Source organism: Aspergillus ochraceoroseus (genome assembly GCF_002846915.1).
Source record: "Aspergillus ochraceoroseus IBT 24754 chromosome Unknown P175scaffold_10, whole genome shotgun sequence".
NCBI classification, from domain to species: Eukaryota; Fungi; Ascomycota; class Eurotiomycetes; order Eurotiales; family Aspergillaceae; genus Aspergillus; species Aspergillus ochraceoroseus.
This window is the reverse complement of record NW_024468485.1, coordinates 176963-203815: the sequence shown is the minus strand read 5'-3', so window position 1 is coordinate 203815 and position 26853 is coordinate 176963. Positions and strand designations below refer to the sequence as shown.

The following is a 26853-nucleotide window of genomic DNA, read 5'->3' as shown; positions in this document are numbered from 1 at the left end:
TTGCCAAAAGCTCTCGTGACAATAGTAGTAAACAGTTACAAAAATACACTATACAGCGGTGCCTCGTAGTTGCCTCGTAGTTCCTATATATGACATTCATTGGGGGAAAAAAAAAAAAAAAAAGAGATGATGTTCGAAGTAGCTAATTCTCCGCTACAACAGCAAGACCTTCATAGATTTTCCGTTTCACGGCAAGGAAACTTCCTGCGCCATGGCCCAACGCAGCATTGGGAACGGCGGAGTAAGCAGCAGCTTCGATCTCGATTCTTCCCGTGCCAGACTTGCGCACAGCCACCATGCCATCGATCAGGAGGGTTCCTTCACCACGGAATTCGGCTTTATGGCCGGCAGCTTGCATAAGCTTGCGCAGATCCGCGAGGCGGAGATCACCCACGTGGAGAGGTCGGGTCATAGACCGTGTTCCAGAAGCCATGTTAGCTGGGAGAATGTCGAGAATGGGATAAGCATCAGCTTTCTCGACGGTTGGTTTTGTTTCAACGGGGGCCTGGGACTCGGCCTCAGGCTCACCACTGGTTTCATCGGCTACCTTTTGCTTCTTGTTGGGCAGGTCCGTTGTCGCTTCCTCCGGGAGGGTCAGTTCTGGCCCCTTCAATTGGCCCGTCAGCGTAACTACACCGAGAGTCCGGACGTGCTGCCATTTCAGACGTCGTACGAGGTTGTTGCTGAGCTTAACCATCCAGGCATTCGTGTCGACACTCGCGTCAATAAGCTCCCGGTTGGCTGGAGTGAAGATGACGGATGCCGTGGCAGCAGAGACATCAACACCTGCCTTGGCAGCGAGAAGCTTCTGGCATTCTGCTGCCAATGCCGTGGTTTCCTCCTTCATCCCACCTACAAGAATCAATTTCCTTGGCTGGATAAGAGGTATCAGCATCTCAAGACTCCTCTTGTCATGTAATCCCGTAAAGTCCACAAATGCGAGGCGAGCATTAATGGTAAGCGCGGCCTTCTCATAAATTGCTTTCGCGGGACCTTCAAAGGGTTGCTCCTCCATCTCGTCGGCCGATGAAGCCGCAGCTTCGGCGCCATCGCCATCGTCGGCCAAACTGATATCATCCACCATGTCGGTGTCTTTTCTATCTGCTCCGTCCAGGCCGGGTTGTCGTTTTGTTGGGCCACCAGTGAGATGACGTCCATGTGGACCAGCCTCGTCCCATCTCCGTTTCTGACCTAGCTTCGTCTGGGACTCTGATCTACGCTGCTGCATGTCGATCTCCTCTCGCTCCTCCGCTCGCAGGTATTCTTCAGGTCGAATGAATTCACCGTATTCGTCACCTTTCTTTCTTGGTGCCACATATGGGAACATCCGCTCACGGCCCTTTTTGCCGCGAACATCGTAATCATACACACCTTTGCGCCGTAGAAGAATGTTAACGCCAAGGTCCTCGTCACTGAGCCCAAGCTTGTTCCGATTTGAATGCGCTAAAGAGGTAGAGAAATTCAACACTCGCCCTTGTTGCTCAGTCTCCGAATCTTCAGACGTAGAGCTGGAGCGGTCGTCGAGGGCGTCGGCGGCAGTATCGAGGTTCTCTTGGCCTCTCGCTTGGGAAGTATCCTGGAGCTGACGCTTTGTGGCAAGGTATTGCTGATAGAGGAATTGTTCGCCCGGTTCGAGCGGCGCACGTTGCACATCGGTCCATGACAGCTCTCTTCCACCGCTGTGGATTTGTTCAAGCATTTCGCCATCTGATCCTTTCTCTAGAGCGACACCATCCTTCCTTTCTTCATACCATTGCCAAAGCATACTACCGAGACTCTTTCGTAGAGGTTCTTCGCGATTTTCAGTGAGTTTTTCGTAGTGAAGTGGTTCGGTAAGTAAGAGGAGGTTGTTCGGGCCATCCGCCACCAGACGTAGGGATTCCTTTGCAAACCCCCAGTCTAAAGACGAATCAGAGGCGAGAATAACCTTGGGCGTGGGGTCTGTAAGGAGTTTTTCCAATTTATTCCTTCGCTCGACGATCTTCAGGTGCTTGAATGTAAAAGGTCCAACTCCTTTACCATCTGCTTTACCCTGAGCAGGGCGCTGTCCCTCATTATTGGATTGAGACTGGCCAGCGGTGGCGTCTGTACCCTCAGCCGCTTCAAACTCCCGCACGATATTCTCGTCCATCCATTCCAACATGCTGCGAGCGAGTCTCATAGTTGTGTGAGCTTTTCGGCCAGCCAGGTATAGACCACCTTTCTTCAGCACATCATCACCCTGAGCATCCCGAGCAGCATCACGCCATGCATGCTCCAGCGCATAAGCTAGTTCCAGAACCCGGGCGCTTGTATCTGTCGGGATCAGAACGGTACCCCCCTTAGCGAGAGTGCTACGGATCATGTCTAGGAGCATGTCATCGCGCTTCTTCCTTCCTCCCGGAAGGGCAAATTTATCACCACCACGCGTACTACAAACCAGGGCTGTAGGTTTGCGCAGCTGCTCAATAACTTCGGTTCCACTTGCACCAGACCCTCCGAACCATGCCGCACCTGCGACAACACTTTCCCTAGCTTGATTCCAGTCGACAGCGTAAACTATCGACTCCATACCATGCTGAATATGCCATATTGTTCCACCCACAGTATGACCAGCATTGTAGGCAGTGAGTGTGAGACCGTTTAGTGGTGGGGAGAAGGGAGATGGGAGAGGTTGGTGGGGCTGTGAATACTTCAATGGGTGAACCAAGGAGAAATATCTGGCGATCTCCTCGGCAGTCGGAGGTTGTAATAAGATACGCCCAGGATGACTCGGGTCGGCGCTTCCATCAGTCTCTGGGACAGATACGGCAGACGCGGCCGGTGTGGAGGTACCAGGTTCCGACAGCGAGGCTTTAGGCAGGAATGTCGCTGCAAGCGGTGCAGACGCGTATAAGTCTTGGAGAAGGGTGCGACCGAGTGCAATAACAGGGCCTGTGGCGTAAACGGGTATCTGAGTGAAAAGAGGGAAAGTTTTGCAGCAATGCGCAAAGGCACCGATATGCGAAGGGGTCGCGTGAGTCAGAAGAATGAACGACAGAGTAGGAATATGTCTTTTCCGGGAAAAAAAAAAAAAAAGGAAAACGTCAGCACACTCTTTACAGTCCTGGCGAAGCCCAGTCAAAGAGAAGGAAAGAATTCGCATACTTCTCTAGCTCTAGCAGGTCGAGGGGGTCAAAGGCATCGTCCCAGCCCACATCCACAAGGATTTTAACTCCGCCATCCAGTTCCAAGATGGACTGAGAGGCCTTGGAGAAGGAGGATTGGGCACCAAGGAGAGGAGTGAATGTAAACATGTTTGTATAACCAGTCAGCCCCAGAAGGGCTTAAACGACACGGGCGACAGGCTCGGCTCTCGAGCAATCAAGTCATCGGTTCGGGGAGGGGAACAAAAGTCAGACGATAATCGGTCGCAAAAATGTCCCTACTGCATCCTATTCAAATACGCCCTATTGAAAGGGACAATGGATGCGAGAATTGGAAGGAGAAGACGAAATGATGGATGATGGGACAGACACTGAGCCGGGAGACAATTCAAGCATGAATCTCGGAGCTCGAAAGGGACTGTTTGTCTTGTTTGCATCCCGACGACGAAGTATATAAATTCACGACATGAACGGAAATTCATACTTCTACGGAGATTACTTCTTATTGGGGTCCTAGATGATCTAGAGGTTTCCAGGGCTATATAATATAGGGGAACGTTAGTCAACTTGCCATCAATCCTAATAAAGCACTAAACCCCATCCACATGTCGAAGACAATACAGCACAAAGAAGCCAAAGTTGGGGCTCAAAAGCAGTAGTAAGATTTGCTCTGGTACATAAATGTTCCTAGTCACAGGTATGTAATGCATATTCTGCATATTTACAGGAGCCATTTCAACTACCGTCCACGGATTGCTCAAAGTTATCCAGCGTAAACGAACTAGCTGGCGCCTTCCTTACTTTCTCCACGTCGAATGAATCTTCCTGGTCCTAAGCCGGACATTCTTAGCACTCCCTCCCTCTGAGAAAAGCTGCGCATATGTAGCATCTTCACTGGGGAAGATCTGAGCTGTAATGGTGGTTTCCCCCTGCCCTCCGAAAACCTCCACACTAGACCAATCCACGAAAATGCGCAGGGACACCGTTCCATCCGCCGCCGGGGCCAACGGCGCAGAGTAGCTACTGGCGAATGTCTCGTCAAAGGAAACGTCCCCAGACTTCGCCCGGTCGACAAAGACCCGCTTCTCGGCAAAGTCGTACCCAATGCGGGTCTGCTCGGTAAAATTCTTCGTTGCGCGAAGAGCGATTCCGAACTCTGAGGTTCCAGTAGAGGAAGGATTCACATCTCGATCCGAAAACGTCAACTCAACCGCAAATGCCTTGCCCAAAGAACCCAACTTCTGAACTCCCTGAGCCACAGATCGGTACGATGAACCATGCGATCCAGATCCCGACTTGGCCATGATACTATCCCAGTCTTCCTTGGGGTTCTGAACAACCATCGCCTTCCCATTGATCGTCTTAAGCGAAAGCTGTCGCGGGATACTCATCGCACTCCGCCACGGGGAAGTGGGTATCTTCTGTCCATACTGCCAGTTATTCATCCAGGCGATCAAGGTCCTTTCATACTCGGGGAGTCCATTATACCCGATCGCAGCATAAAAGTCAGGGCCGTGGTCCAGCCAGTTCGCCTCCTCGTTGCCTGGATAAACACTAGCGGAATCTGGCGTGAATGTTGTCCCGTTGAAGTCGCCGATGAAATACTGGTTTCCGGAGCCTACCGTCCCCGGGGGTCCACCTGGGTTTAGCCCGACCAGGGCAACCCATTTGACCTTTGACTCGTCGTTATCGAGGGGGAGGGGGAAAAGGCTAGGGCACTCCCACACGCCGCCTATGGCGTTAAATGGGCCGAATTCACTAACAAGAGACCAGCTCTTGAGATCCTTCGAGGTGTAGATGAGGAGTTTATGAAGGGATGCGAGCGAAACCAGAAGCACCCACTGGTTTGTTTCGTGGTGCCAGAAGACATTTGGGTCGCGGAATTGTTGATATTGGTCTTTGTAGGGAGCTGGGGGTTCCAGAATCACAGGGTTGGCTTCGTCGTAGGTGGTCCATGTTTTACCCTGGTCGGTGCTGTAGGCGATGGATTGGGATTGTTGGGATTCACGCACTTGTTTTCCACTGGGGAGCGTTTGGTCGGTAAGATACTGTAGCCATCATTAGAATCATCCTTCTTGGGTTGGAAATCTCCACCAGAGAGACTTACGTTGGAGGTATACATCGCCACTAAGGGAGCCGCATCGCCGTTACCAAATCCACTGGTATTCTGCTCATCAACCACAGCACTCCCCGAGAAGAACATTTCAGTCATATTATCGGGAAATCCACGAGCCAGGAAAGCAAGAGGTTGATGCTCCCAGTGAGTCAGGTCGTCGCTCGTAGCGTGACCCCACGACATTGCACCCCATACTATCCCCCCAGGGTTATACTGGTAGAACAGATGATATGTGCCATTCACATAAACAAGGCCATTGGGGTCATTCATCCAATTTTGAGCTGGAGAGAAATGATACTGAGGACGGAAAGGCTCTGTGTATGTCTTTGCCCCACGTTCCTCATATAGACTGGCAGATGCCCAAGCCCGGGATACAAGAGATCCCGACACAAGGGCTTTGCAAAGGCCACGAACACTCATCAGGACTCTAGTATTCTTTGCGCAGGGTGATCTTTTTCTTGTTCTGTTTTCGAATCTGAATGTGAATCAAGGGAGTGGAGAGGGAATTCCAGCCCCATTATAACTCTTGGACACCGCTTTGACCATGATGTCTCTCTCTCTCTCTCTATCCTCCACTTTTCTCTGGGATTATTTACCCCAATATCGCCGACATTTCCCCGGATTCCTCGATTTCCAGATGAATCTCAGTGGTGGATGTCTGTTTGTCCGTGCATCTTAGAACCAGGTGACTTTGGAGAGGAGCCCCAAGCAGGCTCTGTGTGTATTGATCTCAGCGGGGTAGGTGCTACTAGTAAGATGCTGAGATGTCTGGTTCTACGATGGCTTTAACACAGCCACCTGGCGTTGGTTCGGCGAAATTATCCATATTACTTGCGCTAATTTAATGTCTCATAAGTGATTTGTGGGGATTGATCTCATCTTCTCTCCAGTCTCCGGTACCCCAAGCTTATATTTGCAGATCGGGGAAGTATCGGGTGGTTGCAGTCCAGAGTACTACCTAGGTACCTCCTCCCTCCGGCATCTCTTTCTGCATCCATTCTGCACGCGATTCTCCGAGTTCCAGGTTATGATCCTGACCACGCGAGGGATATTTACCTCGTGGCTATACATATGGCGGTGAAATGTCTCAAGGCAGACATAATGATCAAACCACCAAACCACCCAGGGGGGGGGGAATTATAACGGAACAAATTTCATAGCGGAAAAAAGGTACAACTATTTACAACTCTTCTCCTTCTTCTTTCCCCTCTTCTTCTGAACCTTCTTCTGAACCTTCTTCTGCACCTTCTTAGCCTTGTTTTTGGGTTGAGCCTTTTTGGGTTGAGCCTTTTTGGGTTGAGCCTTTTTGGGTTGAGCCTTTTTGGCTTGTCTCTTCACACGAGGCGGTGGACTAGTTGGGCTTGGTAGTAATTCCTCGTCTTCGCTAGACGATGAGACATCGTAAGACGGCTTCCACTCCTCTATCGTGCGATCTTGTCTCTGCCCACGTCGCTCCTTTTGTGGTGAATGCCTTTCATTCCCCCCCGCGTGAATGTACACAATGTCACGCAACTCTGGTTTAAGAAGCACATTCACGTTCCCGTCGTTAAAGGTGGTGGTTGGGAGGGTGCTGTAGACTTCATCAAGCCGTCTGCCACGCCATACTGTATGCATTCCCCATTAGGTTACAAGATTGCAAAAGGGGTCAATGTGAAATCCAAGAAACTCTACCTTTCCCTCTCTTTGGTGGCTTCGAGATCGTTGGCTTTTCCAACGGAAATTGCGGTTTCGGTGTTTCCTCTGATAGGTGCAAGTTAGCCTCCAGCTTCAACCCACAAAGTTTTGGGGTTTCTGGTGAGGAATGCAGAATGCAGAATGCAAGGGAGCGCGTGAAGAATGTGCTCTAAGGCCTCTCTCTTCCCCCCCCCCCCCCGTGTCTCGGTGTCAAGGGTCCAATTATTCCCCACGGCATCATGCTCCAAAACGGAAGAAAAAACTTGGCACATGTCTAGTTACATCATTGAAGGATTCCAAACGCATACAGGAATAGACACAGGAACATGCTCAGAACTAGGATGGTAACCAGAACCCAAATCCATTTGCACTCACCAGGGCGGATATATTGGCCATCCTCGTCAGCTTCCTCCCGGCTGCTTGAATTTCCGAAAGGTGTCTTGGAACTAGTTGCACTGATGGGGCTGTACTCGCTACTGCTGCTGCTATCTACTTTCTCGATCATATGCACTTGACGGCCGCCTAGAACAGTATATAATCAGCGCTTGGATCAGGATATTTTGGGGGGGTTGAAATGGGAGTAAGTCGTACATGCTCGAGCTGCGAGTGAGGGACGCTCATAGCTAGGGTACATATAAAGGTAGTTTACCGGAGCGGCGAATGACTCAGGAGCTCCAATGTCCAGATATTCGAGGTTTTTGACTTGTTTAAACTTCGGAGGAGGAGGGAGTATGGGCAGAGGGTCTTCCACATAGGCGACGTGTTCCGCATGTGGCCCACTCAGAATACTTTCCCGCATCTGATCTCGTACCACTGGATCACAGATCGCATTTTGAAGGTACTTGTACGCATACTCGTACAAAACGGACTCATCCAGCTCGCGCTCGATAGCTGCACCAGCGTCAAATACCCAGCGCAGTATCCCTAGCGGCGGAAGCTTAGGTCTTTTCTCTTCAGGACCGCCGTCCAGCTCTCCTGGTTCTAATGCTGGAGGGGCTGGCCTTATTAACCAACGTGGTGCCGGTGAAGCATCGCCTATCCCTATATTCGGACCTTTCGAAATGGGTGAAAACCTGGGGGGTTCGGCCAGATGCGCGAGCTTGGGTGGAACAGTCGGACTCAGATTCGGGTGGCCCAATTCCGTCGGCATGGTTACTCGTCGGAGGAATCTCTTGGGACTCTGACAATGTCTGCCGGGACTGAAAACTTGTACAAATTTAGTCTGCTTTCTTTTTCGGGCGCGCCGTCTGGGCATCAACAAGGTAATACTCAGAACCCTAACTCCTCTTACCAGTTAGCAATTGTACATGACGGAGCTGAATTGAGGGGATCAGGACATACGTCGATGAGGATAGAAGCAGCTACTCCTAGTAGGGGTTGTAGAAGCAAAAGGTACTGAATGTGACGTGACGATTTGGAAGTTAATATGAACTTTGTCTCTTGAAGCAACCCGTTAGTAGAATGATTCCGGACTGTGTCATGGGCGTCAGTCTGCCATACCCGAATATCAAGTTGGAACAATGAAACACCTCCAGGAACTTGTCTGGCAACAAAGCGAGGAGGACCTTCAAAGGATTCTTCGTCGTTCGAGTTCTTTGTTGGATGGTTTCTTTGTAGCAGCAAACAGTGAGGATACTCACACAGCTACCACTTCGATAAATATACGTGTATATATATATATATATATATAAATAGGATCTTTATTACAGGTCCCCCGGACCTAATATCCAAAATTAGTATATTGAATCTTTTTTTTTGTTCTAATCAGATTCACAAGCTGAATACTTACCAAAGACAAGGAAGGGTACCTATACAATATCGAACATCAAGGTTTCACCCAACGGAAAGAAAAAAAAAGAAAGAAAAGAAAGAAACTACTACGCCTTCTTTCATGCCCTGCCAAAGGGAGCGTGGTCGGAAATAGCAGACGCCCTATCAAGAAGAGTAAGTAGATCAACACAGGAAAGATGGGAACATTCCTGGGGAAATTCCTTGTGCAGTTCGATGATGATGCATTTCTTGCAGGACGACTATGAGCGAGCTTCGTCTTCTCATTCCTGTGCAAGACGTGGGCAGTCAGCTCTGCATGGCTATCGAGCTGCTATCTACCGTGGATACGAGTTGGGTAGACAGACTCTAGAGGAGTCGCTCGAGGAGAATGGATTGGCCATGAGTATAATGTAATGGTAGGAGAAGCCACTGGAATTTGACCTAGTGGTGTTTCAGTTTTGAGAAATGAGCTCCGTTCGTCGCAATCAAGGAGAAGAGGGAGGGAGGATTAACTATTATGGATGAGGTCATAACAAGGACTCGGGCAGGCTCCAAATTCTATCAGTTCGCTGGCTTGAGGCAAGATGTTCGCATTCCTACAGGATACACTCCGGACGAAATACCCAGCAAGAGCAAAACGATCAGGTACAACGTCCGCTGGCCACCTGAATCCAGCAGCATGCAAACCCCGTCATTTTCTGGGAGCGGCGCCTTCAAATGTCATATTGTACAAAGAGCAAAAAACAACAACGATGGGTATTATCACAGCGGGAAGAGAGTAGAAATCTTGGATTTGAATAATGTCACAATAAACAGTCCTAGCAACCATCGTCGGCGGTCAGCCACGAAGTTACTGGTATGCTTGGCTGATAAATACAATCCTGAACACAATATGCAATAAATGATATTACCTAGAAGCATGAATGAGGGGCGAATAGGGCTGACGAATCGCTTATTGCCAGTATCGGGGTTCGTCAAACACATGGTAACGGTGACCGCGGACTCCCTGGCCGCGGAACAAGGCTGGGAATCGAAGGCTCTGAGGGACCATTTCTTCCGGAATCCTCATTTCATTCTCCGGTTCAGGTTCTCCGATGACGAATTTGCCGACCTAGAGACCATCAAATTAGTAACCTGCCTTGAATTCAGAATGGAGACACAAGACCCGTCAAACATACCTGAATTTCGGTGTCCGTGATAGAGTCACGGCTGATTCTGGCGTAGCCAGTTCTCTTGATGTTCTTATACAGGATGTACTCGCACCAACGATCCCAGTCCGTCGGGTCAATATCCTTCATGCCACTGACGTCACTAACATAGGTATTGTAGTTGCCTTCGAGCGGCTTGGTGACCAGATAGCTCAGCAAAACCATGGGACGCGAGGAAGAGCCCATTAGTTTAGATAAATATTCTGTTTGCAGGCGACGGTCCTCGGGGTCTTCCTCCTGGCCCGAATGGAAGACGACAACGTCGACCAGCTCGCCGTACATATCCAAGGTGGCGTGGATGGCAGGAGCCAGTTCACCAACAGGAGACGGAAGAAGATGATGAGTAGAGTTAACGATCGGGAACTTGGACAGGAGAGCAGCACCCCAAGTGTGCTTGTTAGGGCCGGGGCCATAGTCAGCGTACATGCCGAGGTCCTCCGCCAAGAACTGAGTAATATCGCGATTGCCCATAATGATACGCTGGTTATCCGACTCCAGAAGGCCAATAACGTCAATCTCGAGCTCCTTGATTACATCGCGCATGCGTCGCTCTGAAGCCCACATATCGTTGTCAAGGCCGAAATGCACCGTCCAGATGCCAAGGGTGGCAACCTTATCCTCCTTGTGATACGGTTTGTAATCGTTGGTAGGGAACCGAAGGTAGGCAATCGAAACAGAAAGAAGCTGCAATGCGACAAGCACGTAAACGTAGTATGAGCGCTGTCTTCGGCCGTTCGGGCTGGCGGCCCTGGTCTTAGGGCTGCTTGTCTTGGAGACAGCCGCAGAGAAAACACCGGCACCGATGCACAGCATAGTGGTAATCATGATCCAATCCGTATGCTCTCGGACGAGGGGACCACCGGGAACAAAGGCGTACGCAACAACCCAGACATGGAAGAGCAGCATGAAGATATACACGAAGAAGCCAAAGCCAAAGGCTGCAGCGGGAGAATGGCGAACGGCAGAGGAAAGGAGGACCGGAGTGACAGCCAAGAGGTAGAATGTAAGGGTGAGAGCACCATAGAATCCGGTCCAGTGGCTGTAGCAGGTAAGAAAAGCAGCGCCCAGGGAGCCAATTCCGAAGAAGGTCCAGCTGCCAGCAACATCAGGGTAGAAAAGTCCATAGACCAGTCCAGCACCCATAGCGAAAATCGTGACCGCACCATGGGGAACAGCAATGGGGCCGCGAACTGGGTAGCCTTCCCAGACCCAGGAGATCATTGTGCTAGAATCGGACAGGAGGGAATGCATCGCGAAGATCAAGCCTCCCACTCCTAGTCCAGCGAGCAAAGCAGAACCCTTTTTGCCACCGGACGGGAAGTAGTCTCCACCGCTAGTGGCAGGTCTTCTGAAGGACCTAAGCCCAGCCAGGACCGCAAGAAGCAGTCCAATCTTGTTCCATCCACCATTGCTGGCGTGCACAATGGGCCAGACAGGGTTATTAGTTGCGCAGGCGAATTTGGCAACGCTCGACATGATCAATCCAATGCCCCATGCGAAGATTCGGGATTCAAGTCTGGCGCTCTGCGCCCTTTCCGCGTACAGGGTAGCGGCAAATGCGATGCAGCTAGAGGAAGTAGCAAACATGACAACGAAAAGTCGGTTGGCGGGATCCTGCACTTTATATGCAAGCAGTCCAGACAGAGACAGGAAATGGAAAAGACGCGGGCTCTTGACGGCCAGAGATTTGAAGGCAGGGATGGCGAGGAGCACCGGCGAAATGAAACTAAGAATAGCGACCTCATACCCAGAGATGCCCATGTACCAAAGAGGGAAATACCAAACAAGAACACCGAGAGCGGTCCAAATAGACCAGTAAACGAACTACGTGCTGTCAGTAAGGCACTAAGAGAAGAGGCTGGACATAGCGTGTACCCCGTTGTAAGCGTCTGCTGCGGCATCGATGACCTCGGCCCAGAAGAAGCCTTCACCAAACGTGTTTCCAACAGATTTGCCCTTCCTGCCTACGAGTTAACATGCGATGTTCAATTTTTTGAAGGATGATGATACACACTCTTTCTCGAGGACAGAGTCCGCAGTTGTCTTCAACTGTCTGGAAAGAAAAATAATCTTAGACCATGCTTTTTTTTTTCTCTGAAGTTCCCACGATCGAATTTTGGCAACTATACATTTTCTGGTTCTGGTTTATTTTGGAAGCCACGGTACATACCCTCGACTGATTCCTTTGACATCTCTCACCACAATCTCGAATGCCTCAAAGTCGAGTGCAGTAACAGCATCGAAACCCACATCAAACAGTATCAGAGACCATTCAAAGAACGCGTACTTGGTATAGGCTGAGCAAAGGATATATGTCAGTACATGCACGTGATCAAAGATAGCCAGTGAATTATACTCACCTCCGGGCACCTTGTGCACTTTGTGCTGGATAAAATAGTAAATCAACGGCACCAGAGTGCCGAAAAACAGCCCCGCAAAGAGCTTACGGTACTTCACCGCGCGGCGGTTGTTAGGGCTAAGGGCCAGACAGCCCAGAGTCCAAGGCAACGTGGCAACCAAGTACGAGATCATGAAAATATCGTGCCAATCGTGGTCATCCGTCGATGTCACATATGTCCAGCCTCCGCAGGTAAACGTCCGGAAGAGTCCAACGCCGGCAATAAACTTGGGAAGAGTCGAATTGGGGCGCGCGGTGAGCAGGTACCAAAGGAAGACCAAAGCGAATCGAGGACCGGATGTAATGGCAATGAAGACTTGGAAAAATGAGCGTTCCGGATATCGATCACCGATAGTTGCTGACACAGAAGGAAACCATTCGTCAGGATAGCCGTAGTGTTCGTTCTGGACAATCTTGTGAAAATGCAGGCTCATCCCCACCAGCAGGGCACTAAAGAATGCAGTATATGCGACTGCCGTGTGGGCCCAGGCCACCCATTTCCCATTCACCTGTCAATTGTTTTAGTGAAAGTCCGAAGACCGTCTGAAGACTCCAAAATCAAGACTAACCACCGCAACCGCGTCCCCATCTTTGAACCTCGGCGCCATTGTCGCGCAGGGGTGAGACTCCGGTCTCCAAGAAGGACCCCCCAAAAAAGACTATTATAAAAAAGGAGAACAAGAGAGAGTCGAGAAATGAAAAAAGAAGAGGGAGTGAAAAGAAAAGAGAGAAAAGAAGGAAGCAAGCGACAGAGGGGAAAGTCGAAAAGAACCCCTGAGGCCAGCAAGGCGAGATGGATGGATGGATGGATTAGAATTGAATAACTAGCCAGAGGTTCGGCTGTTGACGGACGCCATGGGAAAAACAGAACACTAGTCGTTTTTAGGTAAGCGGCCAGGAACTGCATCCAACCTTTGAAGTTTAGGGCCAAAAAAAAAAAAAGTGCGGGATGCGAACAACTTTTTCCCCCGATTGTCTTCCTCTCGATATTTTGCTTGCTCAAACACACATTCCACGTATCTTTGACCTTATCCAGTTGTTGCAGAGCCAGCCATGTCCGCAACCGCTGATAAAGCGCGGTTCTTCCTGGAAAAGTCGGTGCCAGAACTCAGGGAGTTCGAGAGGAAAAAGATCTTCACCAAGGTAAACTTCTCTCCCTAAGCTCACTCTGATATGGCTCCAGAACTTACTCAAGTTTTATGAAAGGATGAAATCTCGTCGATTGTCAAGAAGAGATCTGATTTTGAACACAAGATCAACGCCCGCGGCGCCCAACCGTCCGATTTTGTACGATATGCGGAGTATGAGATGAACCTCGACACATTGCGGCGCAAGAGGGTAAATCGGCTGGGCATCAAGTCGGCTGGATACAGTGGACAGCGGCGGATTTTCTTCGTACTTGATCGCGCTACTCGCAAATTTCATGGCGATATCGGGCTATGGATCCAGTACATCGATTACGCGCGACGACAAAAAGCCTTCAAGAAGCTCTCGTCGATTTTGATGGACGCTTTGCGTTTCCATCCCACCAACGCAGACTTGTGGATTTACGCGGCCCAGTATTCCATCGATGATCACGCCGATATGACCCAAGCCAGGACCTATATGCAGCGAGGATTGAGATTTTGCAAAAGCTCAAAGAAGTTATGGATTCATTTTGCGAAGTTGGAGTTGATCTACATCAGCAAGCTCGTGGGTCGACAGCGCGTACTAGGGCTTGACCAGAAGATTGAGGCCCCTAAGCAGCCGGAAGCGACCTCTTTCGATGACCATGATGCCGACATGATTGCAATGCCACAAATTACGGAGGAAGATATTAACCCAAGCACCGGGGGCACAGACGGAACCAACCAGGGATCACTACAAGCTCTGAACTCAACTCCTGCACTCGGTGGTGCAATCCCCATTGCTATTTTCGATTCCGCAATCAAAAGCTTTCATAATGATGACCAGTTCGCCCATGAGTTCTTCGACATGGTCTTCGAATTCGCGGACATTCCTTGCTTGGAAAAGATCCTGTCGCATATCGTTGATGCGATGCATGAGTTTAAGCCTGCCAGTCACCACACAGTCATTTGTTACGCCAAGCTCCCTACCGCTGGAATCCAGGTGACGTCCGCCAACTTCCCCCGCGCACTGGGTGTGGCCCTCTCGCGCCTACAAGACCATCGGCACAAGCCCGATGTTGCAAAAGAAACAATCTCCTGGCTGCAACCGCTCGGAAAGACAGCGGATCTGGATCCGTCCTTACAGAAGGCGATCGCCGCCACGATCCAGAAAGCGGATCTCGTCCTTCAGAGCGCCTAAGGTCCCTTTTTAGTCATTTTCAGGCGTTACTAGGAATGATTTCTCCCAAGCTCCTTCCATTTTGCATCAGAAATGGCAGCATTTTGTCGGAATTTTCATGTTGGGCGTAATGAAAAGTTTAGCCATGATAATGGGATTAGTCGTCATTACCACTCCGTCGACGGCTCTTTTTGCTGCTGTGCAGTTTTTTAGCCCTAATCCTCGCCTCATTCTCGGCTTTTTTCCTATGCATTCAGTGACCATCGTTAGTCCCTATAATTTGAGTAACCCGTACCATCATATCACTAGTTGTCGAGAGATAATGAAAAGCGGGGGGGGGCTTACAATTTATGCACACGGTCTCTTTGCTCTGGCGACGTTTCACCAGGAATTACCTCCTTTGCGGTAGTTTTCAGCAACTGGTGGAGCTTCTCGTAGCATGCATCTACATTGGTCGCCTGCTTCCGCGACTCTTCCGACTGTATGACCAGACTCTGTGATCGGGCGGCAAAGTAGCGGGATGCACGGAGCGGGGAATGCAGAACGCGAGGCACAAGGGGTAGCAAAGAATCGAGGGGCATCTTCAGTGTAGCTTTTGTATTGACCCTGGTCGAGCGAAATCGGAGTAAAAAGGCGCAGGATTAGTGACGGGGTGGTACTACTACTGTCTGGCATCAGGGGGGGTCGAATGCGGGGACACACTTATTCACGTTTTGGCCTCCAGGTCCCCCTGAACGACTGAAGGAAATTTCTCCAATCTGGCGTGGGATGGGATTGGAATTGAATCGGGCCAGCCATTCTCGGGCCACAGCTAAGTCGTCGCTAGAATATTCGGGGTCTTTACCAGTAGTAGAAACTGCTGCTGGTCGGGAAGCAAAGGATCTCCCGATGGTTGTAACCGTAGGATTGCAGAGGAGAGAGGGCGCATGGGGAAAGAATCGAGTACTGTATCGAAGGGCCGCCATTTTCTTACTTTTAATTTATAGCTTGCATATACACAAAGGACCAGATCGAATGCATAAACAAGCGCAAGGAATTATCAGGAGTTCCAAATGGAAAGATGATTTGGCTGGTCACATGGACAGTTGAAGCCCCTCATGGATGGTTCTGGGCCAGAGTGTTCTTCAATAAGACCCACCATCAACAGCCATTCATCCCTTCTCTAACACCTGTGATCTGTGATCCTCCTCTTCATTCTCTTCCTCAACTTCCCTCAAAAACGTTCTCTGGCCCTTCCTTGGGTCTTCTATCCACCTACCTTAATATCACTAGCTGCTCTGGCGCTATTCTTAGTCTACGGATATTCTCCGTGAAATATACTACTAACTATCCCGAGTGCTCCGTCCTATTCCCATTCCTATTCTAATAATTCTCTCTCCATAAGTTATTATATGATTATACTAGCTAGTCCTAGAGGGCTCCGGAACTCCATTGTTATTATCAATTTTTTTTTTTTTGCTTGTTATTATTACATATTATTATCTCTTCTCTGGGTGAAGAAACTTGAACTAGTTAGTCGTCGTGTTAGTGTTGATGAAATAATCCCTTTCTTCTTCTTTTTCTTCTACTTTTTCTTCTTCCTCTGCCTACACCAACTTTTTCCCACACTCCCACCACCCATCCATCCATCATCACCACCTCCTCCTCCTCTTCTTCTCTCTCTCTCTCACTCTCCCTTTCCTATCATTTAAATCTCTACATCATTCTATCCCAGTCAGATCCCATCTTTTCCATCTCCCAATCTATCCTCTCCTCCTTACCGCCCTGCAATACTTGAATGAACGGGCCTGGCTTCTTTTTTCTCAGGACAGCAGCCCCACCCTAGCTTCGTTCATTCTTGATATTCCCCCTCCTCCTTCTCCTAAAAATTCCCTCCCTAATTCCTTGGGATCCTTCGTTGTCTATTTGTAGATGAATCAATTTTTCCTCCGTGGTCTACATGACGCCCGACTCCCCAGATGAAGCTCTTCATTTTCGAGGCAAGACCTTGACCCCCGAAAGCCCTCGCCCGCTGCATATTGCGGAACCCGCCAACATCCCTGTGCTTCAGAATCAAATGGACCCCGTTTTCAACGATACCTCCACCTATGAAAAGTCAGTTCGGATCTCTGAAGACATCTATCATGTCCACCATAATGGCCTGTTGTCCTCCCACGGGCCGTATACGGGATCGGGCGGGGCGGGGGGAAATGCGGGCTCTATACAAGGCTCAGAACTGCAGCCTCCATCGCAGCATCATTCACATATCCAAGGTAGCTTCCATCCCGGCCGTCTCCTAGTCAATGGTGATGGAAGGATGGACCCGAATATCACTACCCCTCTGACTGCGACTATAACTGCCCCATTTCCCGCTCCATCCAACCCATCTCCACCTTCCCAGACCACAGAGCCCTATACCCAGAAAGCAACACCAGACTCTTCTCTAACCGCTTCTCCTACATCAGATCCTATCTCCCTGCTAGCCCACCCTGTACCAGGCCTTCCTCCTTCCTCTTTTTCCCATCGTCCTCACGACATTCCCTTTGCCCATGAGGTAGACCACCAGGCCGCGCCGCAGAGCCGATTAGATCCTGAGGCCAAACCCGATGATAACAGTGCTGAGGGTGACGTCGATTTCCAGAACCTCCTTGATAATCTCCCTCCTTCAACTGCTCCTTCTGCCCCCACGGTCTCGGGAACCGCCCATTTGTCTACGGAGGACCCTTCGGCCACTCCTCAGGCAGGGTTACCTCCTCGCCCCCCTCCCCAAGAGAAGCCTTCCATCCATCCCAACTACAATCCCAGTGATGATATCCGCTCTTATCATCAGCTCCCTGCCCATACTACCCCCGACGCATCCAATCCCTATACAACCCAGCAGAGTAGTTACCAGTCCAACGCGGCGCTACCGCCACTAGCTGCAGCCGGTGCTCCGGGGACCTCCTCCGGTACCAGTGCTTTACCTCCTCCTCCCATTGCTAGCTTCCAACAACCTCCATCGGCCGCTGCGGAATCTCAAGAAGCTGCACCATCGGTAGCGCAGAAAGCTGGGCGTGTTGAGAGACCGCCCCGCATAGCAAAACCTGGAGTCCCCGACGAGGATGCTCCTTGGGGTCCAGAAGTACAAAAGAAGTATGATGAATTTTTACACGATGAGAGAGTATACGTGACAGAAGGACTTTGGGATCGCTTCCCCTATGGGTCGAGGTTATTTGTTGGTCAGCATGCCCACCCCCCATTTTTGAAAGGGATCTAATATAGTATCGTCAACAGGCAATCTCCCAACAGAAAGGGTAACTAAGCGAGACCTGTTTCATATCTTTCACAACTATGGGAAACTGGCGCAGATATCAATCAAGCAAGCATACGGTTTCATCCAATTTCTTGACGCCTCAGCCTGCAAGAAAGCGCTCGACTCAGAGCAAGGGGCAGTGGTGAGGGGGCGCAAAGTTCGTGAGTATTACAATATACTACAGGAACTAGACTTCTAGACACTAACCCTTTTTAATTAGACCTAGAAATTTCGAAACCGCAAAGAAACACCAGACCTGCGCCGGCTACTTCAGAATCTTCAAGGGCCCCACCACCACGTCGGTCAAGGTCCCCCGAATATAGTAGGGGTGGGCCTCCAAGCGGCCGCAACGCGAGAGCCTCGGGAGATCGATACGAACGACCCTACGAGCAGGGAAGGGTGCCATTCAGCGACTTTAGGGGCGAACCTGCTCATCGCAGAAGGGATGATTATCGGCCTCCCCTAAGATCGCCTTCTCCGCGCGGTTACCGGCCAAGAGAGGGTTATCGGTCGCGAGACAGGACTCCAGAACGGTTTGATAGACGCGAGAGACAACGATCTCGTTCACCTTATAGGAGAGACACAAGGGATGGAAGAGAGAGAAGGTACCGTACGCCAAGCCCCAGGGGACGTGGAGTGTACGATAGCGATGCAGATATGCCTGTCCCCAGACGAGCTGCGAGAGATGTACCGGACGTGCAAATACTTGTCTTAGAGGAGCTGGACCGGTAAGAGACATGAAACTTTCTCAATTTGCAGCTGTCTGTTGCTAATTCCAAATTCTCCTCAGGAACTTCATATATCATGTGGAGACAAGCTTCCGTAATCGAGGATTGCGTGTAGATGTCCTAGCACTAGGACCTAGAATTCCTCTTGATGCCGCCGTCCAGCGTCAAATATCTGAGGGCGTTCTTGCAGTAGTGAGACTCTCACGGCCAAGCCAGCTCTCCAGAAAAATACCTCTACAAGTATTCGACCGCAGCGCTGCCGTAGATAATGTGCGCTCTAACGGTAAGCTCTCCAAACTCTTCGCTACCTGCTGAGACCCAAATCAATGCTCACTCGCTAATACCACAAAAAGAGTATCCTGAACTTGATCCCAATATTGCTGCCGAAATCGTCTTTCAGGCATACTCATTGCAACGCAATGGCCTGCACACCTCTTTCCCCCCCACGGCCTACGGAGTTCCAGCTCTTCCATCTGCGACGATGCCTCACACTCAAGCTCCTCCTCCGCTTGCAAGCCAGCCAAACCTTGCCAATCTCATTTCAACTCTCGATGCGCCTACCCTGCAATCTCTACTCTCCGCCCTACAACAGCGGCCGCCTGTGCAAGTCGCTCAGCATCCGTTCCCTGCCACCAACCATCCCCATGCGGCTCCAGATCTTGCCAGTCTTCTAAGCTCTGCCACCCGACAGCCTATCCTAACCAACCCACAGCAATCGTTCTCATCACAGCCTTTTCCACTCCAAGCACCAAATGTCCCTGCAGTCTCAGATCCGAATTTACTATCCCTCCTGGCTAAAGGTTTGGGAGCGCAGCAGCCGCAAAATCAAGCCGGAGTGCCTCCTCACGTCCAAAATATCATGAGCCAATTGGGCAAATGGAAGCAATGATTTTACGACTTTCTTCAACCTTTTTTCCTTGCATCTCCATCATCATTCGTGGCATACAAATTTTCATATCAAGGAGTTGGGCGTTGAATTTTCTTCTATTTGAGTCCCTGAAAAGGAAACTGATATTCTCCTTCTGTGATGTTTATGATGATTATTCAATATTTTCCTTCATCTAATTTACTCGGCCAACGTAAAGATAGTCCTCCATTTGATTGTTCCTGGTGTCTTCAGACGGTGGTCTTACGGAGATCGATTGTTATTCTACCTTCCCTCTCCCGGTATCTCCGTTGATTGCTATGAATGCGACTATGTATTTAGCTAATATTAATGCGAAAACGAGCATTGTAATTTGAAAGTATCTCTACTAGTAGATCATCCACCCATGTCCAAATATATCAACTCCACTAGGAGTACCGTCCAGGTCAGTGACTTCCTTCCTGGCACAAGGGATTATCACAACTAAATCTCTATTCTCTCTTAGGGGCATAAAAAGTTTTGAAAGAGCAGAGCGTATCAATGGTTTCTAAATATTCGATACAGATAGCGCTTCAACTGTCATTATGCGTAAATATAATACAACTATGAGATCTCCCAGATCATACACCCCCCCCTTCTTTGGTTCTGTACTTTCCTTTCCAATGCCTTATCCATTCATCCCACTAGCCCTCCCCTCACCTTGGTGTCCATCCCTGTGACTTGAGGTTCTCAACCGCCGCCGCATCCTCCTTCTTAATCCGCTCGATCGTCTTGTCTCGATTGTACTCCATCACTCTTTTTTCTTTGAAGTATTTGACCTATCCACGATGCCGTCAGTAAGGGTTCGAGTAAAGAAAGCCATCCATCGAATCTTCACGCTCAACAGAGACCGCGTACCCAGGTGCTGGAGCAAGCTGATTCGAATTCTGCAATCTCCTTCGCGCACTTCTTTCGCGCTTCCTTGTCATTCTTAAGTGCGTCAACAATGTCATTATTGTCTAAGCACGTGAAGAAGAGATCACGGCCTTCCCAGCACTTTTGTCGAGAGGTTCGGTCGGGGGCTATGCGGCCGCCATCGGAGGCCTGGCTAGAGTCGGAGGAGGAGGAAGAAAACCAGCCCATATTTACTATCGGTAAATATAGTATGTATATCTGGGTATGAACTCGATGATAAGCTGTAGACCGGGTGTAGCTGTGTAGACGGAGAGCTTTCAGAGTCTGTAGCTTGTCGGAGCAACCGAGATTCCCTCCGCATGACTTGCGGTCATGTGGCGCTAAGCCAACACGGTCGACTTCTTCATCTCCAGCTTCGTCTTCCACAGTTCCGTCAACTACCAGCATTATCGTGAGTTTTATGGGCCGATTTTCGGTTCAAGTCAATTGTCAAGGACGAATCTCTATCTGCAGACATCTGCTTGCGACTGAATTTCTGCTTTGCTGGTGTGGCGGATGCTCCTCTTTCTCCGCTACGAAGCCGCGTAAACCCTCTCTCCGTTACCATTTCCACCCAGGAAAACTGCCAAAACATATCCATTTTCGACCTCATCTTTGAACTAACTCATAGTTCATGCCCCCGCGCCGTAGACCTCCTCCGGCGGGGGCCCGAACCGACCTTCCGCCGCTGAAAATCGTCCGCAAGATCTTTGTTCTCCAGGCTGCCTATTATGTTTCCGCGGCGGCCTTGATCCTGTTCACCACCCTGGTCTACGGTACGGCGTTTTCGTTGGACCTAGTCCTCGGCTGGGATGCAATCAGAGGAGATACGACGTTAGGGTGGATGCTGGGCTTGGTGTGGATGCTGAATAGTCTTTTATGGTGGGTTCTACTTTACTATTTGGTCTACTTTGCGTCGTCAAATCCCCCAGCTAACAAAGCCCTCGCTCTACCTGTTAGTGTCATGTTCCTTCTCCTCCTTGTCTCCCGCTCGAAGCTCATTCCCGACTTCGCCCTTACGATTCACTTCCTCCATCTCCTCACGACCTCTTTATATACCCGCTCAATTCCCTCCAATTGGCTCTGGTGGGGTTTACAGTGCGGCAGCGCCGCTCTAATGACCTTCCTCGGTGTCTGGGCTTGCCAATGGCGGGAGCTTCGACCTATTAGCTTTGGCAGCCTTACAGTTAGTGGTAACGCGACACAAACTTCGAATGCCGTATTTCCGTCTCGGGTTGAGGAACACAGCGAGCCGTTCCTTTCTGGTCGGAGTCGTGGCCGGGGACGCAACGTCGACGGTGGCGAGTATGAAATGACCGACATAAAGGGAGACCAAGCTGTATAGCTGGTTTCCCCGCCATTCCTTTCATTTATTTCTTTTTTTTTTGTCGTTTTTTGATATATTCTACCATCCTCCATCCACGACTCGGGTGGTCCCCGAGTGGTTCGTGGAGTCTTTTGACTTCTTTTTACCCTATTTGTGTATACCCTATCTAGCATGGGCACCTGTATAGATGGCGTTCTTGGATTCGGGCGTCATCCCTCATTTTATTGGAATAGAATCTCTGTAGTACAGATGGGTTCAGCTCTTCGGTATGAAGCAATGTGCAGGCGCATGTGTACTGTGATTTGGAGAAGGCAGACATTACAACATAGGTACCTAGGTAGGTAGTACTGGGTCCTTTGGGATATTGCACATAGCCAATGAAGTTCTCTGCATCTGAGTTACTGGGAGATACTGATTTGGAGAGAAATATGCGCCTTGTCGCATAAGTGGGGTCGGAGTAATCCGTCTGATAACAGCAAGACAAAAGGTAGACAGTCCTCCTCCCCTTTGCATAGATCGATATCTCAATCTCATCTTCTGTTTCCTCTTTCTCTTGCTTTCATTGGGCATCGTCCCACATATTCGAAAGTATCGGCAGTATGTCCACCACCACAACCCTCACCGAGACCACCCCCAAGCAGGTGGTCGTTGCAGCCGATGTACCAACGGCCCTTGCCCCCGCCGAAGAAGACGCTGTCTTCCAGGCTGTTGCCCGTGGAGACCGTGCAGGGAATATCAAGCTGAAGGGGATCCCCACGTTCACCGATCCTTACAGGCAGCGCCGGTGGATGAAAGAGCATATGGCCGCTGCATTCCGCTTCTTTGGAAAGGAGGGCTACGCCGAGGGTGTTTCTGGCCATATTTCTATTAGAGGTTAGAAAATAGCCCAATTCCATGCTTCACTGCGCGCTTTTCACTTTCGGACCAATATACATAGGGATACTACTTGGACATGCTCAGAGGGTCCTGATGTAACCGCTTCCAGATCCCGTCCTGAAAGACCACTTCTGGATGAACCCCTTCGCCAAACACTTCTGCACCATCAAGGCCTCTGACCTTGTCCTCGTCGATGACGAGGGCTACGTCACCGAAGGCGGTGCCCAGTTACCCATCAACGAGGCCGGGTTCATGATCCATTCTGAAATCCACAAGGCTCGTCCGGATGTGATCGCTGCGGCACACACTCACGGCGTGTACGGGAAGACATGGAGTGCATTTGGCAGGCCAATTGAGATGCTCACTCAGGGTGCGGGACTTCCGTTCTCCGCTGTTTCTATCGTGCTTGTCCTCGATCCCCATACTAACAACGAAGCATACATAGACGCTTGCAATTTCTACGGAAAGCTCAGTGTCTACAGTGACCATGGCGGTATCGCCTTAGCACAGGAGGAGGGTCAGCGGATCGCCAAGGCACTGGGCAGGGATAACATTGCCTGTATTCTTAAAAACCATGGGTAGGCTTTTTTCCTTGCTTTCCTTTCCAGTCTTGGGATTTTCCTTCCTGTCTAACGTGCATGTCTAGTCTCCTCACCGTGGGCCGAACCGTCGACGAAGCAGCCTTCCTCTTCGCCAGCTTAGACCATGCCTGCCACTCGCAGTTGATGGCTGAAGCGGCCGCTGCAAACGGTATCCCGAAGCAGTATATCACCCACGAGGTTGCACAGTATACCGCAGATGCGGTTCAGAATCCTGTAGGTCCCTGCTCCTCCTCGCTAGCTCTGCGTCTCTTGAGGCTAATATCCTAACTACTATCGCAGCACAACTTTTACACGGAGTTCCAGCCCTACTTCGAGCAGATTGTGGAGGAAAGCAAAGGAGAGGTTTTACAGTAGACGTCTGTCTACCTTTCTTTATTTCCATGGTTATATATAAATACTAAAAATATTAACCTGCCTTTTTCCCAACACGTATGGCTAAGGGTAGCCGCACTTTTAAAGTGTTAAAAGTATGAACTGAAAAAAATAGAAGGAAAGGGAAGAAAAAAAGAAATGATTCCGATACGGGGAATCGAACCCCGAGCTGCCGTGTGAGAGACGGCGATGTTAACCATTACACCATATCGGATGGTTGATGTCTGGTTGACTTTAAATGATTATAAATAACACGCATGTAGTTTCTCATCCCCAATTATTACCATCTTGTACGTCTTATGGTAGATTCATAGTGCCAAAGTCTGTAGATGCCAGTGTCCATATATTGTCAGTTTTATGAAATGTGATACGATCTAGATGGAGACGGGTTCTTAGTGTCACTTAGTGGAATATATACTTCTCTATCTTGAGCACCAACTGACGTCAAGTTGGGTCGCAATACATCAGTGTTAACTCCCGTCCATGGCCATTTAGATAGGACGAATCCAATTGGAGCCAATTAATATACCCGAAGATACGGTAGCAGATCCAAACAGCGACTCAAGTATATATAACAGTATATAGTTATATATCACAGCGTCAAGTTGATAATACCCGATGACTAATCCGCTAAGCGACTCCGACACATGGCATCAAAACCATCCATCACCACCACAGCAACACCTCATCGCGCAGCAACCTTTCACGAGCAGCTGGGGTCGATGATGGCCGCGAACCTTGTCCCATATCCATTGGATTTTTCACATGGGATTATCGCCGTATTCATCCTTCGTCGTTGACGAGACGGCTACAAAAACCAAGCGACAGCATCTTTCCGTCTGGTATTGACCCGAATGAAGCTTGCTGGGTAAATTACTCCGGATCACGACCAACCCCCCTTTCTTACCACCACTGGAACGCACCCCTTGTTGATTCTAGCATTGGAACTGGGCCCTCCTAGGAACCGAGTCATGGCTGCAGGTGAACCATCTTACATAGATTATGAGGCTTTCCTGGATCCGGATTTTTCGCCAGCCTCATTTGCCAACTCGCTGGTGGTGGCTACCAACAATGCGACAGACACACCGCTGGACCTGTCAACCCCGCTTTCACGGGTCCTGTTCGACCTCCAAGAGATCGACACCCACATTCACACGCTGACCACCAAATCAGCCCTCCCCTTGCTGACGCACACGCGGGACCAAACCGCAGCAGCAAGCAAGATACTCAAGGAGGCCGAAGACCAGATTTCTTCTGTCTCTCAAGGGTACGAGAGACTCGAGCGCGAAGTCCTACACAAATGGGAGGCGGCCGACGAAGCTAGGGTGGCCGCCGAAAATTCCCTGGCCACCGTGCGTCTCACACGTGCGGTTGGACGCTGTCTTGCCCTCGGCCGGCAGCTCGAGGGCCAGATGGCCGAAGTCATCGGCCGTAGCAGTGGTGGCTTTGCGGGGGTTCCCTCGACTGGTGGTCCTGGAATAGACGGAACAGCATCTTCAACGCCTTCTTCTGGTCGGGATGACTCGCGCGCGCTCGAGCGCGCCGCATCCACCATCGTGAGCCTGCGTCGGTTGCTTTCTGATACGGGTGTGGGTGAGGAAGGTCATGGGTTGGACCGGGTCCAGGTTATTCGCACCTTGAGGTCCGAGCTCGTGATTCCGGCGGAGAATCTGGTCAAGACCAGAGCGCAGCAAGCGATCAATCGGTTTTCCATGTCGACTACGCCGACAGGCAGTGCAGCATCCTCCCAGTCGGGTTACAAACAGGCACGCGATGCAAGAGCTCGACTCGTATCCGCGGTCAATGTCCTGTATCTACTCTCTCCGGTTCCGGCGAAGGGCTGTGCGGCGGCAGAGTTCCAGCCAGAGCTGCTACTATCAACATTACAAGGGTACATGCAGACGGCGATTGTATCATCGCTAAATAACCTGTCTCGCGCGCTGTCTATGCTCCCAACTCTCGAACGCACCCTCTACGACCTCTCCGCACGATGCCAGGATATTTTTGCTCTGGAAGCTATCTTGAGTCACATCCGACCCCCTTCTCATCCCCTTTTCCCTCCGACCACTGCCTCCTCAGATGACCAGCCACAATCTCGCCCTGCAGGCAACAAGAGCAACCTTCTGCAACCGCTTCTTAACGCACTGGACACGGCCTCTCTACCTTCGTACTTCTGGCGGTCCCTGGCATCTTCTCTTTCCGGACGCGTCCAGGAAATCATGATTCGCGGCGGCGTGTCCGCACGCACTCTCCGGTCCAACCGAGACCGACTTAAGAGAGAGATCCGCGACTGCGTGCTCCGGGGATCGCAATTGCCGGCGTCGACCGTCGGCCTTGAGAAGCGGTCGGGGGCCGAAACGCAGGGGAACTGGGAACGCGAGGCAGCGGTCATGGTCAGTTCCATGATGAGTGTGCTAGAGCGGTAGCATCGTACAGCTCCTTGCAGAGTTCATAAAAAGGTGAATTTGACTTGGTGGTGCTGTATATATATATATATATATATGTGTGTGTGTGTGTATGTGTGTATGTGTGTTTGTATAGTGTCTACATAAGCCCCATTAAAACTAATTATGCATCACTGTCACTATCATAACCTCTATTTCTATATCTGATCTCATCCCTGTCTTTGGATAATAGTGTTAAGAATATATACACACCTTTGTTGTAGGTGATTATGATAGTTACATAGGTAAGGTCACTGAAACAGATTACTGTATATGTATACATACCTAGGTATGTCCAAATCATTCCTGTCAAGGTACAAATTGGTTAGCAATGCATGTATACAACCAGTCACCTTGAAATGCTAATCAAGACACAATCCCGGGACCTGCAAGCAAGGTACTGACTGCAGGTACCGTAACCGTGGCCATGCCGCCATCATAATGTATCCCTGCTTCTTTTTTTGAAACAAATTTCGCCGAGGTGGAAGTGAGTAAGTACCTAGTGTCTACCTAGGAGGTACTCCAAAGAAGAGAAGCCGGTGGCATGTTCCTTGTGCCTTTTTTTTTTTTTTTTTTTTTTTCTTTCTTTCTTTTTTAGCTCATTTCAAGATTCCAAATCGCTGACTGACCCCCGCCACAGAAAAAGAGAGTAGACAACCGCTGGATAAACTCCCTTCCTCGGTATCGATGATGTGAGAGGTATCGCCACCCAGGAGACCGCGCGCAAGAATGAGAGGCGAAATAATTTAACTATCATTCTGGTGGCATGGTTGGTTCCCGCCCGAAATTTTCTTGTTTTTGCTTGCTTCTCCAATCTCGGCCCTTTTCTCCATCCAAATGTTTTGTCGTGCTGACTGG

The 26853-nt window shown here is 50.0% G+C and overlaps 11 protein-coding genes and 1 non-coding gene across 12 annotated transcripts; 5 read left to right on the top strand and 7 right to left on the bottom strand.

Annotated features, from left to right (window-relative positions):
* Positions 1–37: 37 nt before the first annotated feature.
* Positions 38–3484, bottom strand: P175DRAFT_0486915 (cleavage polyadenylation factor subunit CFT2). Its single transcript, XM_040895649.1, has 2 exons — positions 3127–3484; positions 38–3032 (listed from the first exon to the last, which is right to left on the bottom strand). Exons 1-2 carry the CDS (start codon positions 3273–3275, stop codon positions 143–145), a joined length of 3039 nt encoding a protein of 1012 aa, XP_040748827.1. The 5' UTR covers positions 3276–3484; the 3' UTR covers positions 38–142.
* Positions 3485–3761: 277 nt separating this feature from the next.
* Positions 3762–5940, bottom strand: P175DRAFT_0560664 (glycoside hydrolase family 32 protein). The gene is made up of 2 exons (XM_040900997.1): positions 5233–5940; positions 3762–5173 (listed from the first exon to the last, which is right to left on the bottom strand). Exons 1-2 carry the CDS (start codon positions 5659–5661, stop codon positions 3923–3925), a joined length of 1680 nt encoding a protein of 559 aa, XP_040748826.1. The 5' UTR covers positions 5662–5940; the 3' UTR covers positions 3762–3922.
* A 125-nt stretch (positions 5941–6065) lies between these two features.
* Positions 6066–8120, bottom strand: P175DRAFT_0504726 (uncharacterized protein). Its single transcript, XM_040897938.1, has 4 exons — positions 7507–8120; positions 7291–7437; positions 6913–6981; positions 6066–6845 (listed from the first exon to the last, which is right to left on the bottom strand). The coding sequence occupies exons 1-4, from the start codon at positions 8063–8065 to the stop codon at positions 6418–6420; spliced, it is 1203 nt and encodes a 400-aa protein (XP_040748825.1). The 5' UTR covers positions 8066–8120; the 3' UTR covers positions 6066–6417.
* Positions 8121–9637: 1517 nt separating this feature from the next.
* P175DRAFT_0446171 (putative integral plasma membrane protein) lies at positions 9638–12899 on the bottom strand (the record flags this gene model as incomplete). The annotated part of the gene is made up of 7 exons (XM_040894330.1): positions 9638–9796; positions 9864–11717; positions 11769–11853; positions 11908–11946; positions 12064–12190; positions 12254–12800; positions 12861–12899. 7 exons carry the CDS (start codon positions 12897–12899, stop codon positions 9638–9640), a joined length of 2850 nt encoding a protein of 949 aa, XP_040748824.1.
* Positions 12900–13344: 445 nt separating this feature from the next.
* P175DRAFT_0445924 (snoRNA-binding rRNA-processing protein UTP6) lies at positions 13345–14598 on the top strand (the record flags this gene model as incomplete). The annotated part of the gene is made up of 2 exons (XM_040894315.1): positions 13345–13434; positions 13498–14598. 2 exons carry the CDS (start codon positions 13345–13347, stop codon positions 14596–14598), a joined length of 1191 nt encoding a protein of 396 aa, XP_040748823.1.
* A 136-nt stretch (positions 14599–14734) lies between these two features.
* P175DRAFT_0535761 (peptidyl-tRNA hydrolase domain protein) lies at positions 14735–15542 on the bottom strand (the record flags this gene model as incomplete). Its single annotated transcript, XM_040900257.1, has 3 exons — positions 14735–14822; positions 14923–15183; positions 15280–15542. 3 exons carry the CDS (start codon positions 15540–15542, stop codon positions 14735–14737), a joined length of 612 nt encoding a protein of 203 aa, XP_040748822.1.
* Positions 15543–16516: 974 nt separating this feature from the next.
* P175DRAFT_0512173 (putative RNA-binding protein (Nab3)) lies at positions 16517–19465 on the top strand (the record flags this gene model as incomplete). The annotated part of the gene is made up of 5 exons (XM_040898643.1): positions 16517–17774; positions 17830–18009; positions 18069–18576; positions 18639–18859; positions 18930–19465. 5 exons carry the CDS (start codon positions 16517–16519, stop codon positions 19463–19465), a joined length of 2703 nt encoding a protein of 900 aa, XP_040748821.1.
* A 494-nt stretch (positions 19466–19959) lies between these two features.
* Positions 19960–20618, bottom strand: P175DRAFT_0504722 (cytochrome c oxidase subunit 6B family protein). Its single transcript, XM_040897937.1, has 2 exons — positions 20339–20618; positions 19960–20259 (listed from the first exon to the last, which is right to left on the bottom strand). Exons 1-2 carry the CDS (start codon positions 20561–20563, stop codon positions 20137–20139), a joined length of 348 nt encoding a protein of 115 aa, XP_040748820.1. The 5' UTR covers positions 20564–20618; the 3' UTR covers positions 19960–20136.
* Positions 20619–21008: 390 nt separating this feature from the next.
* P175DRAFT_0445645 (protein SYS1) lies at positions 21009–21719 on the top strand (the record flags this gene model as incomplete). Its single annotated transcript, XM_040894293.1, has 2 exons — positions 21009–21256; positions 21335–21719. 2 exons carry the CDS (start codon positions 21009–21011, stop codon positions 21717–21719), a joined length of 633 nt encoding a protein of 210 aa, XP_040748819.1.
* Positions 21720–22131: 412 nt separating this feature from the next.
* On the top strand, positions 22132–23556 carry P175DRAFT_0504721 (class II aldolase/adducin domain protein). The gene is made up of 6 exons (XM_040897936.1): positions 22132–22188; positions 22268–22574; positions 22687–22947; positions 23023–23155; positions 23224–23392; positions 23459–23556. The coding sequence occupies exons 2-6, from the start codon at positions 22301–22303 to the stop codon at positions 23531–23533; spliced, it is 912 nt and encodes a 303-aa protein (XP_040748818.1). The 5' UTR covers positions 22132–22188; positions 22268–22300; the 3' UTR covers positions 23534–23556.
* Positions 23557–23693: 137 nt separating this feature from the next.
* Positions 23694–23765, bottom strand: P175DRAFT_0t130. The gene has a single exon. It is a non-coding gene; the product is annotated as a tRNA-Glu (tRNA).
* Positions 23766–24246: 481 nt separating this feature from the next.
* Positions 24247–26247, top strand: P175DRAFT_0504719 (Golgi transport complex subunit COG5). The gene has a single exon (XM_040897935.1). It carries the CDS (start codon positions 24523–24525, stop codon positions 25975–25977), a length of 1455 nt encoding a protein of 484 aa, XP_040748817.1. The 5' UTR covers positions 24247–24522; the 3' UTR covers positions 25978–26247.
* Positions 26248–26853: the final 606 nt, after the last annotated feature.